At 58.3% G+C, this 11,498-nt stretch overlaps 3 protein-coding genes across 3 annotated transcripts; 1 reads left to right on the plus strand and 2 right to left on the minus strand.

The window, feature by feature from the left end:
- Nucleotides 1-223: 223 nt before the first annotated feature.
- On the plus strand, nt 224-1,868 carry CTXN1 (cortexin 1). Its single transcript, XM_028534559.2, has 2 exons — nt 224-544; nt 881-1,868. Exon 2 carries the CDS (start codon nt 901-903, stop codon nt 1,147-1,149), a length of 249 nt encoding a protein of 82 aa, XP_028390360.1. The 5' UTR covers nt 224-544; nt 881-900; the 3' UTR covers nt 1,150-1,868.
- A 1,472-nt stretch (nt 1,869-3,340) lies between these two features.
- On the minus strand, nt 3,341-6,134 carry SNAPC2 (small nuclear RNA activating complex polypeptide 2). The gene is made up of 5 exons (XM_028534471.2): nt 5,640-6,134; nt 4,976-5,095; nt 4,751-4,819; nt 4,190-4,460; nt 3,341-4,097 (listed from the first exon to the last, which is right to left on the minus strand). Exons 1-5 carry the CDS (start codon nt 6,027-6,029, stop codon nt 3,766-3,768), a joined length of 1,182 nt encoding a protein of 393 aa, XP_028390272.2. The 5' UTR covers nt 6,030-6,134; the 3' UTR covers nt 3,341-3,765.
- Nucleotides 6,135-7,694: 1,560 nt separating this feature from the next.
- On the minus strand, nt 7,695-11,467 carry TGFBR3L (transforming growth factor beta receptor 3 like). The gene is made up of 6 exons (XM_036034499.1): nt 11,347-11,467; nt 9,964-10,145; nt 9,571-9,864; nt 8,840-8,966; nt 8,300-8,737; nt 7,695-7,852 (listed from the first exon to the last, which is right to left on the minus strand). The coding sequence occupies exons 1-6, from the start codon at nt 11,465-11,467 to the stop codon at nt 7,701-7,703; spliced, it is 1,314 nt and encodes a 437-aa protein (XP_035890392.1). The 3' UTR covers nt 7,695-7,700.
- Nucleotides 11,468-11,498: the final 31 nt, after the last annotated feature.

Below are 11,498 nucleotides of genomic sequence, written 5' to 3' on the forward strand. Positions count from 1 at the left end.
GTGAAAGGACACCAGTGACAAGGAAAGCTAGGGAGGGTGGGGTCTCTGAAGGATGGGGTTCCCTCGGGTGTGGGAGCTTGAGCGGCCATGAGTGGTACTGAGGGTGGCACGGGATTCCCAAACGGGGAGCCTGGGTGAAGGTTCCATCAGGAAGAAGAGGGGTACAGGAGCTAACAACTGGGTGGAGGCATTTGGGGTGCTAGGGAGGGTGGAGTCCTAGGTGCCTGTAGATCCGCTAGGCCTGGGCACCGTGATCCCGAAGCCGGGGCGAGGTCGCTGCCGAGCAAGCTCCCAGCGCAGCCTCCGCCCCCCATTCCCGCCACCGCCCCGCCCCCGTTGCTATGGAAACAGCCGCGGCGGCGGCCGGTTTGCTCGCGCCTCGCCCGCCTCGGTCTCTGCTGCTTCCAGGGGCGGGTGGGGTGGGCTGAGCACCGGCTGCCTCCACTGTCTCCGCCACCGGGAGAGGCCGAGAGCGGAGCCGGCACGGGTCCCAGAGGAGAGCGTGGCTGCTGGGCGCTTGGTCCCCATCGCGGTCGAGGCCAGGGTGAGGGGAACTGCAGGGGTGGTGGGGGAAGGGGTCTCTGGGACTCAGAGAACAAAGACAGCTGGGTAAGGGCCGAGCCAGACCCCGCTGCGCACCCGGGCAGCACAGTCGCACCTGTTGTGTGCTGGCCAGCCCGGTCGGAGCTCCGTCTCCCAGCTTTCAGCGCCCCAACCTGCGCGGAGTTGGGTCCCCGCGTGGCGGTCGCGGCGTGTCTACGGGCGGGGGCATGGGCGTTGCCCGGAGACCAGAGGGGGGACAGGCAAGGTCAAAGGCCACGTGGGAAGGCAGAAGAACCTCATCCCCGTGCCCCGGGCCGGGCCGACCCCTTGTCCACAGGGCATGCGGCGATGTGAGCCATGAGCACGACCTGGACGCTGTCCCCGGAGCCGTTGCCACCATCGACGGGGCCCCCGGCGGGAGCGGGCCTGGATGCCGAGCAGCGCACGGTGTTCGCCTTCGTTCTCTGCCTGCTTGTGGTGCTGGTGCTGCTGATGGTGCGCTGCGTGCGCATCCTGCTCGACCCCTACAGCCGCATGCCCGCCTCGTCCTGGACCGACCACAAGGAGGCGCTTGAGCGTGGGCAGTTCGACTACGCGTTGGTGTGAGCCAGGCACCCCCGGGTGGCCCTCCACTGAACAGGGGTGCCGGCGGGCCCGGACTGCCCTCAGGATCCCACCCCAGAGTTCAACCCCAGGGTGGGGCGTGAGAAGTCCAGCCCGCCCCGCCCAGGCTCTTCCCATCCTCAGGTCTCTCCCGTCACCTCTCCTGGCCAGCCCCAGCCCCACTTTGTGCCTTTATCCCTCCCTGTCCTGGCCCCCCAAATTAACCAAGCCCGCATCGTGTAGATGGCTTTGTTATTGTCCCGCCGCCAGCATGAGTGGTCTGTCAGTTTCTGGATGCGGAGGCTCTGTCTCCCCCTCCCATCTGGCCATCCCCACGATATCCCCGCTGAGTGTTGAGCCCTCGCGTGGGCTCCCTCCTGGCCCCACGGGGTGGATGTTGCACGCCAATATGCCCCACGCAGGCCACCCTAGGACCTAGCCTGAAGAGTAACAACGGCTGCTGTGTCCAGGATGCGTGACGCCTTCCGTGGGGGGAAAGCGCGGGCAGGCTCACTCCTGCCCAGGGCTCAAGCCCCAAGTCCCGATCGGCACACCCCTCCCTCAGTCACCACTTCCCGTATGCCAGTTACTGGCGACCCTGCCCCCTCCCCGAGTCCTCCTCCCACACCCCCAAACCCTCCCCCACCCTCCCCATGCCTTCTCACTCCTACCTGCCTGAGCTGATGGTTATAATAAAAGCTGTTGTTGAGCGCTTACTTGAGCGAGATGAGTTACCGCCTTTCTGCCCAGTGCTGTGAAGACCCAGGCCCACACTTTGGGGAACAGATGTGTAACCACCTCAGTTCCCTCAGCTCCAGGCTCTTTCCTGTGACCCTCTTCTTTCTGTGACCTGGGGAGACTCCGGGGCTGTGAAATGGACTTAGCCGAGTGGGGAGTTCGGGTTTTGTGCCCTCAGCCAGCCCTGGAGCATGGCCTCCTGCTGCCGATGACCACATCTTCAGCCCCAAACCCTTCTGACCCTGCCTCGTCCCTTCTTCCCACCATCGTTGCATGGGTCTGGTGGGGGCAGGGTATGATCATGGAGTGGGCTGGCCCCACTCCACAGCAGGTGTTGTGCACTCTGGAGGAGCTGTGTGCAATGCCTGTGTGGAGAAGTGCGAGTTTCTATAAAAAGAAGGCTGAGTGAACGCACACTTGGAATACATTTTAGCAGCTCAGAGGACTAGGTAGTCCTGAGGGAATGCCATTCCAAGGACACCTGGTTCCTGCCCCACCCTCCCAACCTGCCTCCCCTCCACACCCTCAGAAATTGGTGGAGGGGAGACCCCTTGAAAGGAAATCTAATGGCATCTCCAAGAATTCAGGGCCTTTGACACAAGCAGCTGGGACTACTGTTCCCTCCTTTACCCAGTTCTGCTCCTTCTTCTCCCCATCCTTCCACATGTCTGCCTTAGAGACCCTCTTTCTAACCTGCAATATCTGACAACCCACCGCTAACACTTAGTACCCCCAGCTTTGGGCTTGGCTCCTGGTTGCCCTGTTGGGAAACCAGAATATGAAAAGTTTATTAAGGGAACTTCAGACAGAAGTGGGGTCACACGAAAAGGGGAAAGAAGGCATGATATAAATAGCCAAGTGCCAACAGGCCCACTTGTCTATGCAAGGACATTCCTTTCAGGTGATGTGGCCCACCCCTCCTAGGGTGTACTGGCAGCCCTGGTGAGGGTGTTGTTAAGTACCAACAATCATTCACCTAACACGCCCTCACTCTGCTGGTGTCACCCCTCCATCTGTATCATGTAAGGTTACCCTGCTCAGAAAACCTTTCTCTGACACCTGTTGGGCTCAGGTTGGCCCTGACCCTTCATCAATCACCAAGGGTCACCTCATAACCAAACTGAGGTCATCACTCCAAGCAGCTTCAGAGCAGACCTGGCAGTGGTAGCCTTTGGTGTCTATACCCTCCTCCCTGGCATGCCTCCCTCGGTCCCTAGGATCCTAAGGTCTGCCTCTCTTCTGACATCTCCCTCTGCACTTTGAACCCCCATTGCTGCTTTAAGTCAAAAAGCAAGACAGATTGACAATTTTATTCAGTGGTAGCAATGCTCCCCAACTTTTTGGCACCAGGGACTGACCAGTTTCATGGAATATAATTTTTCCTCTGATGGGGCGGGGGGCGGGGGGGGGGCGCGGGGCGCCGACAGTGGAAAGACAGGAGGTAGAGCTCAGGCAGTAATGCTAATGTGAATGAAACTTCACTAGCCCCCTCCCACCTCCTGCTGTACAGCCTGTTTCATAACAGGCCACCCAGACCAATACAGGTCTGAAGCTGGGGATTGGGGACCCCTGAGCATAGGACATAGGCCACAGGATGCAAGAAGCCAGGAGGGGCCAATGGGGGGGGAGGTGCTAGTGGTGGCTTTTAGCCCAGGCATGTGGTGGTCCTCACCTCAGTTCTGTGGCTGGACTTCTGTACAACTGGGTTTCCACTTCTGAGACCCCTGCCGTATTGAGGGTCTTACAGGCCACTTGGTACTGCACACCCGTCAGGGACTTTCCACCATGACCAGATCCTCATGAATACCCAGTGCCAGCACAAGCAGAATTGAGGGCCAGGGGCTAAGAGATGTTTGGTGTGTCCTCTGCCTGCTGGGCCCCTCACTTTGCAGAAGTAGCTGCCTGGCCCAGAAGCTCCAGGGGCACCAGGAATGGGTTCAGGGGGCAGACCCCAGCTGCTTGCCAGGCAGATCTTGGTTCATCAGGCCTGGCCTTCTCAGGGGCCTGGGGGGTAGCCTGGTTGGTCTTCTCTTGCCCCCTAGGGCCAGTCCCACAGTCCTCAGGCCCTGGTTGCAAGTTCCCACTGCTGGGGTCAGATTGGGGAGCCATCAAGTGTAGGTATGTATCCATCATATGCTCAACCAGGGCTGCACAGGGCAGGTGAGGCAGCTCCTCAGGAAGTGCCATGAGCAGGTCAAGGACCACCGCTGACTCTGGTGATGGATGGAGAAGGAGGGGTAAGAGAAGAATAGGGTTTGCTGCCTGGGACCCCACCCCCACAGCTCCCGCCCCCCATTCTTCTCACCAGCTGCGGAAAGCTCAGGGCCACGGCAGCTGTGGGAGATGGAGGACAAGTACTTGTATATCTTCTCAAAGTCCACTACAAGGTCTCCCTCAGCAGAGAGGCCAGCTGGGGATTCAGAAAGTGCCTCAGAGGCGGGGCCAGGAGCCTCAGATTTCTGGTCTTCCTGCCCACTAGCGGTGTTGAGGGGCAGCAGTTTCCCACGAGCCTGCGTGGGCTTGGAGGGCTTGGACTGCAGGAGGCTGGTGGGCTCCACAGCTGCAATGGTGAGCGCCTGGCAGGCAGAGATCAGGAAGGAAAAAGGAGAAGTCTTCCCTTCAGCCAGTCCCCTGCCCTGCAAAATGTGCTGAACCCTCCACCTCCGCCTGCTCACCCAGGGAAGGTGTCCCATATAGGAGATGGCCTCAGAGTGGTGGATACTGAGGCTCAGGGTGTCTCCTAACTGGCCAGAGACATAGAGTTGGTAAGAGGAAGGGCCCAAGACACCCCTCCACCTTATTTAGACTCTTATATATGACCCTGTCCCCAAGGACACCCCTGGCCTGCCTAGGGGGATGGCTGTACCTGTGAGAAAGCCACAGTCAGGGTTTCCTCCAGCGGGCCTGTTACCTTCTCTGCCAGATCCATCCACACCTGGGCAGGGCAACCAGAGTACATAGTCAGCCTAGGAATCAACCCTCAGGAGTCCCCCAGGGCTTGCCCCTCCTGAGGATCACCTGACCAGTTGATCCTCCCAACTCCCACCCCATCTTCCAGGAGCTGGCCCTGGGGAGCCTTGCCCTAACTCACCTCGATGGGGGCCGGGATCTGTGCTTCCAGGCGTCTCTGACCCTTTGGGCCACCTGAATGCACCCTCTGAATGGCTTCCCGGGCCACACGGCCCTTGAGCTGCTGGAGGAAATCCCGAATCTGGGGAAGAGAGATGAGGAGGCTGAATGGGTCTTCTACAAACCCACGGCTGGGGCAGAGAAGCCAAAGACCACTGCCTGCTCCAGAGCCGGCCACTGCTCCTTGCTTCCTGCAAGCCCGTCATTAAGGGCCACAGATTGTGCCCAGGGTGTGCGAACAAGGCGCAGATGGCGACCTAATAAAAAGGTAAGGTCCAGGCCCTTCCGACTGCTCCCCGCAGCCAGAGGTCCGTCCCAATGCTAAACACTACCCTATTCACCTCCTCCGCTTCGTGCACTCCGCCCCGTCCCATTTCCCGGATTCTTATTCCTACTCCAGTCCTGCCTAGTCTCGCTGCGCCAAACGCCGCGTACGCCCAGTGAGCCGCGTCCCGGCCCCGTCAATTCTACTCCGAGTGCGCCCCGCCCCTAAATTTTGCTTTTGCCCCGCCCCCAGCCTCGCGCTCGACCCTCCCACGCCCTGCTATCTGTACTGCTCTCTGAGTCCACCCTGAACACATCTCAGGTCCTCCTCCACCCTCGCTGTTTTCGCGGAACCCCCTCACCTCCGCCTCGCTCCGGCCCGGCAGCTCCCCGGCCAGCTCGGCGGCGTCCGGCTCCGGATAGCCACGCCGCGTTTGCAGTAGTCGGAGCAGCTGCCGCTTCTCGCGGGCGCTCCAGACCGTGGTGCCGGTAACCTCGCCCAGATAGCGCGCCGGGGCAACTCGCCGCCTTTGTGGGGGCTTCATGCCGAAGAGGGCGGAGCTGGGTTTCCAGACTCGCTTCCCTGGAGGGCGGAGATACGGAGGCTGCTGGGGCCACAATACGACAAGCGGAAGCGGAAGCAGACGGGGGCGTAGCTCTGCGACTAGAGGTAGCGGGGAGCTTCGTGGATAGGTTATGGTGGAGGTTCTGATATCCGTATTGGCGGAGACGTACGTGATTCCCCCGCCCATGTTTTATTTCATTTGTAAACTGGATCCCATATCACAGATCTCGTGTCTTTTCTTCGTTTCTGGACTAAGTCTTGTGAAACTCCAACAGTGAGCTTTGCTTCTGGAAGAGGGGTGGGTCCTGGTAGAAAGGGCAACTGTCCAGTCGGAGCCAAGAGCCTAGGCTGTGGCATTGCCCGTCCATGGGGACCTTGAACAAGTTATTTAGCTGTACCCAACTTCAGTTTCCTCGTTTATAAAATAGAGCCCTGGCTGGTGTGGCTCCGTGTATTGAGTGTTGGCCTGCGAACCAAACGGTCCCCGTTTGGATTCCCAGTCAGTGCACATGCGTGAGTTGCAGGCCAGGTCCCCAGTAGGCGGCGTGTAAGAGGCAAACACTTTGATGTTTCTTTACTTCTCTATCTCCCTCCCTTACCCTCTCTAAAAATGAATTTAAAAATACTTTTTAAAATTTATTTTTTAAAAGAGAAATATAAATGCGTGGTTGCCTCTCACATGGCCCCCACTGGGGACATGGCCCACAACCCAGGCATGTGCTCTGACTGAGAATTGAACTGGCAACCCTTTGATTCGCAGCGTGCACTCAATCCAGTGAACTACCTGAGCCAGGGCTAAAAAATTTTTTTTTAATTTTTAAAAAGATTTTTATTTATTTATTTTTAGAGAGGGAAGGGAGAGAGAGAGAGAGAGCCATCAATGTGTGGTTGCTGGGGGCCATGGCCTGCAATCCAGGCACGTGCCCTGACTGGGAATTGAACCTGCCATGGTTTGGTTCGCAGCCTACGCTCAATCCACTGAGCTACACCAGCCAGGGCTAAAAAAATATTTTTAAAAAATAAACTCAAGTCATCTCATTCTTGGCAATGCTCAGGGGAGGAAGGAGCTGGGACAGGAGAGATTTAAGGGTCTTTGTACTAGACGGAGAAGAGACTGGAGCAGAGGCAGGAGGTGGAGGTCCTAACTAGGGCATGATTCAGACAGTGGGAGTGGAGAGTGAAAGCCTGGATTTGAGAAGCTTGTAAGAGGCAGGTGCTCCGGTGCTGGGATGGAGGATGGAGGCAAGGTTTATTTAAAACAACCTCTGGGCTCTGGCTGGTGTGGCTCAATGGACTGAGCGCCAGCCTGAGAACTGAAAGGTCTCCCATTCGATTCCTAGTCAGGGTACATGCAGTTTTGGCAGCTCTGGTCTTGTGAGAGGTAACCAACTGATGTTTTTCTCTCTCCTTTCCTGTCTCTCTGAAAATTTAAAAAAAAACCTGGCTGGTGTGGCTCAGTGGATTGAGAGCAGGCCTGTGAGCCAAAGGGCCGTCGGGTTGGATTCCCAGTTGGGGCACATGCCTGGGTTGCGGACCAGGTTCCCAGTGTGGGGTGTACAAGAGACAACCAAACATTGATATTTCTCTCCCTCTCTTTGTCCTTCCCCTCCCTCTGTCTAAAAATAAATAAATAAAAATAAATAAATAAAATATTTTAAAAATTTAACCTCATGGAGTCTGGTACCCCTTTCTGTTTGGGACAGAACCCCCTTGGGTCTTAGCAAAATGGCCTGTGAGCCCCACTGCTCCAGCCTGGACCTCTTGCAGCTGGGAATCCTCCCTGTCCTGATGCCAAGCCTCCACTTCCTGCCCCCCCCACCCCCAATCCCTGTACACAAGCATACTTCAGAACTCTAGGTCAGACCAGATGTTTATTTTGAGCCTTGGTGGGAGAAGTGAAGAGGGCTGGGCGCAGGGATCTTGGTCTGTGGTTCTGTGGGGTCAGAGGTCTGATCTGAGGAAAGTCTGCCTGATGCAGTGCTTGACCTGGGGGTACGCCATCCAGGTGTTCTAGGGAAGAGGATACTATGCATACTATTCAGACCACCTCCTTCTCAGCTGATCGTTGGCCTCCCCATCAGTGTACATGCAGGAGTGAGGATGCTAGGTCTGAATCCTGAATTCTTGCCTAGTGTGGTCCTACACAGAGCCTGCCATCCACCACGGGTGACTGCGTGAGTTCAAATCCCAGCTCCACCAAATTTTGTCACCTTTGATAAATTACTTCAGAGTGCCCATTTTTAATGGGGGCTATAATAGAATCTATCTGAAGGTTTTCATGAGGATTAAATTAATTAATATGTGTGAACTATGAGACACTTGCCAAAAGGCTGAGAAGTGGTATGTGTTAATATTTAGAATGCTGCCTGGAACAGAGAAGTGCTATGAAGTCATTATCATCACCTCCCTCCAGCTCTTTGGGCCCCACGTTACACCTACACACACGCGCGCGCTTACCTGCCTCACTGGGGTCTTGTGGGCTGGGGGTCGCTAGGTGAGGTTCTCCGGGGTGGGCCAGGAGGTGGGGGCGCTGGAAGGGAGAGGCAGGCTGCGAAGCAGTAGGGGTTGCTGAGTACTGGCCCGGTGCAGGGGCGCCCCCTGGGGGCTGCTGCGGGTGTAATGGAGCAGGTCTATGGATGATCAGCCCCCATTGGCTGAGATCGAAGTGACCCGGGTCCCGAATTGTAGGAATGGGCTGGCGGCCCAGCAAAAGTCCAGGCGAGCCAAGATTGGTACCTGAGTGTGCGCACACGAGGCCGAACCCGGCAGCCACCGCAGCGCCCAGCAAGAAGGCGGCCACTACCAGTGCCACCACTGGTGCGGGCTCCAGGGCCGCTGGGGCAGGCGCTGGAGGTTCTGGGCGTACAGCTCTGCTGGGGATGTCCTTGGGTGGTCCTACGGAGAGTACAATGCTGAGACTGGGTCCATGCCCCAGCAGTCCTCCCACCCCAGTTTTCTGGCCCCATGCCGCCCCTCCCAGGAAGACTGCACGCTCACTGAGGGGTGGCTGTGGGACCGTGACCACGATGGGCTGCGTAAGCGTGTGCATGTGGGGGCCATCAGCGTCCAGACTCTCGCCGCTGTCACTGCCACTGCCCGCACATGCCCCATTCTGAGGCAGACACTGGAGAGGAGGGGGAAGGGAAGGGACGGGACGTGAGGGCCCAGAGAACTGGGGGCTGGTTGTCAGGGCTCCCAAAAGATCTAAGTACACAGTACTCTTTGCAACCAGGAGCCCTACCACTAGACCCCCTGGAAATCCAGGCCCTTGGGAGTCCCTGAGTCTAGCCCATAAGATATACAAGCAATCAGCCACTCAGCTCCTTGAAGACTCTAAATTTCAATCCCTTTAAGTTCACACAACCCAGCTCTCTGAGCATCTAACCTGTGAAGCCTAACATTAGGTACCCAGAGATTTGGCCCCTTGCTGGCTTTCTTCATCCAACCATCCGACCCTGGAGGGACCTCAAAGCCCAGCGCAAGGGGATCTGAGTGCCCTGTCCATGAGGAAAATCAGTGGCCACTCCCTGTCCCCTGAGGAACCCTTATGTAGAGCCCCATGGGCTCCCCGACCACCCTGGGCCCAGCCCCTACCCCCAGCTCCAAGGCACCCTGACCCCAAGATCCCCCAACTCCAAGCGGCTCCTCATTCAAATGCTAGAAACGCTCTTGTCCAGCCCCCTTGACCAGCCCCAGGAGCCCCGACTCCCTGCCGTGCGCCCGCGCACCGGCGACGGGGGTGACAGCGTCAGAGGCGCAGTAGTTTGGTGTGCTCCCCGGAGGCAGCGATGTCGGCTCAGCTGGCAATGTAAGAACTGTACAGAGGCATTGAAGACCAAGCGCAGACGGAAGCTGAAGTAGGCGGCCCAGGGTCGCGGTGGCGGGAAGGTGACAGAAGAATCGGCAGGGCAGCCGCCACGTAGCAGCGCCAGGGCGGGCCCCGGGGCCGGACGCGAGGACGGTGTCACCCAGCAGCTGTGCAGGGCCAGGCCCCAGCCCCGGGAGGGACGGGCCAGGGCTGCCTGGATGGGGTTGGGAGGTGTTAGGGGGTAAGGTGCTGCCGTCAGGATCGGCTGCCCCCACCGGCATGCCCCCCGACCCTGGCGCACCCCAGTCCACACCTGCACAAACACGCGGCTGTCCGCAGGGACCTCGAGTGGCCCCGCGCGGCGCTGGAAAGTATCCTCCACATCTGACAGCTCTAGTCTAAAAAGGGGTCGGCGCAGCCACGGCCCCGGCACAGCTCGGAACGGGGATACTGGCGAGTAAGAGAGAGTTGCAGAGGAGGGAGGACGCGCTGCGCCTTAGTCCCTCGGGTAAATGCCCCAACCTCCTAACCTGCTTTGGAAAATGGACACAGTGGAAGATTTACTCTTAACGCTCAGCTCCTCGCCTTGCTCAGCACCAGTTGGGACAGCATGTCCTCCCTGGAGACTCCTGGTACTTCACAGCCCAGCAGCTGAGGTCGGGCACAAAGCTGTGGGCCCCTGGGGAGGAGCTCCCTTTTCTGGACCCTGATTTCCTCCCCCGCAGTGAGGGAGGAAATTCCAGACTGGGGAGGGGGCAAGGGGCTATGAACTGCAGCAGGGTCAGCCTGGGGGTGGGAGTGTTGGCTCCATCCTTCCCTTTCTAAGGGCACTAGGTGTTGTCATCAATGCGAAGGGTGGCGGGAGGAAGGGGTAGGACAGGTACTTTCCCACAGCCTTTCTGACACAGCCCAAGCTCGGCCAGGCCACCAAGTTCTGGGGCTTTTGCCTCACTCCCAGGCTCAAGGTGGCGGTGGCGGTGGCGGCGGCAGCAGGGAGCATGGACAGGAGTCTCCTAATCCCAGATGGCAGGTTCAAGCAGCACACATAAGGAGGTCTGCCTTCAGCTGGGTCCTTGTCTCTGACATGCAGGACCACCCCTTGTCCCACACACATTCCCTAAAAGCATTTGCACAACCCTCTCCTCCCCCACCCCCAATCTTTGCCCTCACTGTGACTTCTGAGGACTTTGAAGAAGCTGGGGATCTTAAGAGAACCTGGAAATGGGGGACAGGGATAGACCCCACCACTCACCCACCCCTTCCCACAGGCAAAGTACAAGGGAGGCTGAGGAAGGGTGGCACAGGAATCAGTGCACGAAGGCACACGTCTCCCAGCCCCACATACCAGGAGCGTGCCTACTGGGCGAAGCAGAGACCCTGTGGAGCAGGACCAGCAGCAGGAGCGTGGGGCACAGCATGCTGGACTGGCTATGGGGTGTGTGTGTATGTGTGTGTGTGTGGCAGCCGGAAGCTGAAGCCCCAGCCCCAGCAGGTGGCCCTGTCCTTGGCTGGGCAACCACTCCCCAAGGCGAAGAGCGGGGGTGGCAGGCTGAGGTGCTGACACCAGAGCCCTTACCCAAGGCCTGCCAGGTATTAAGAGGTCCTCTCCAGCAGGACATGTAGCTACTGGGGGTCAGGTGTCCCTCTCTACAGTGCCTGCTTGGTATCAGGCAATTCATTACAAAGCCCACCTTACCAAGCAGCAAATGTGCCTGTTTTCCTTTTGATGTCGAGACTTCATCCACCAGCATGGCACCACTCCCCAGCCCCCGCACCCCAACCCCAAAGTCAGGGTTTACAGACCCTTTCCACGCCATACTCTGCAGAGGCTCAGGTCACACCACAGAC

This window comes from Phyllostomus discolor, chromosome 8 (assembly GCF_004126475.2).
Source record: "Phyllostomus discolor isolate MPI-MPIP mPhyDis1 chromosome 8, mPhyDis1.pri.v3, whole genome shotgun sequence".
Classification (NCBI taxonomy): domain Eukaryota; kingdom Metazoa; phylum Chordata; class Mammalia; order Chiroptera; family Phyllostomidae; genus Phyllostomus; species Phyllostomus discolor.

What these genes read in the sequence shown, in the direction of transcription:
- CTXN1 (XM_028534559.2), top strand. Translation starts at nt 901, where the DNA reads ATGAGCACGACCTGGACGCTGTCCCCGGAGCCGTTGCCACCATCGACG.
- SNAPC2 (XM_028534471.2), bottom strand. Translation starts at nt 6,029, where the DNA reads ATGGGCGGGGGAATCACGTACGTCTCCGCCAATACGGATATCAGAACC. An exon ending in AGATCCCGGCCCCCATCGAG is followed by an intron (nt 4,820 to 4,975) that starts GTGAGTTAGGGC and finishes TGCCCTGCCCAG; the next exon opens with GTGTGGATGGATCTGGCAGA. An exon ending in CCCTGAGCTTTCCGCAGCTG is followed by an intron (nt 4,098 to 4,189) that starts GTGAGAAGAATG and finishes ATCCATCACCAG; the next exon opens with AGTCAGCGGTGGTCCTTGAC.
- TGFBR3L (XM_036034499.1), bottom strand. Translation starts at nt 11,467, where the DNA reads ATGGCGTGGAAAGGGTCTGTAAACCCTGACTTTGGGGTTGGGGTGCGG. An exon ending in CGCTGTCACCCCCGTCGCCG is followed by an intron (nt 8,967 to 9,570) that starts GTGCGCGGGCGC and finishes CCTCCTCTCCAG; the next exon opens with TGTCTGCCTCAGAATGGGGC. An exon ending in GGTCCCACAGCCACCCCTCA is followed by an intron (nt 8,738 to 8,839) that starts GTGAGCGTGCAG and finishes TACTCTCCGTAG; the next exon opens with GACCACCCAAGGACATCCCC.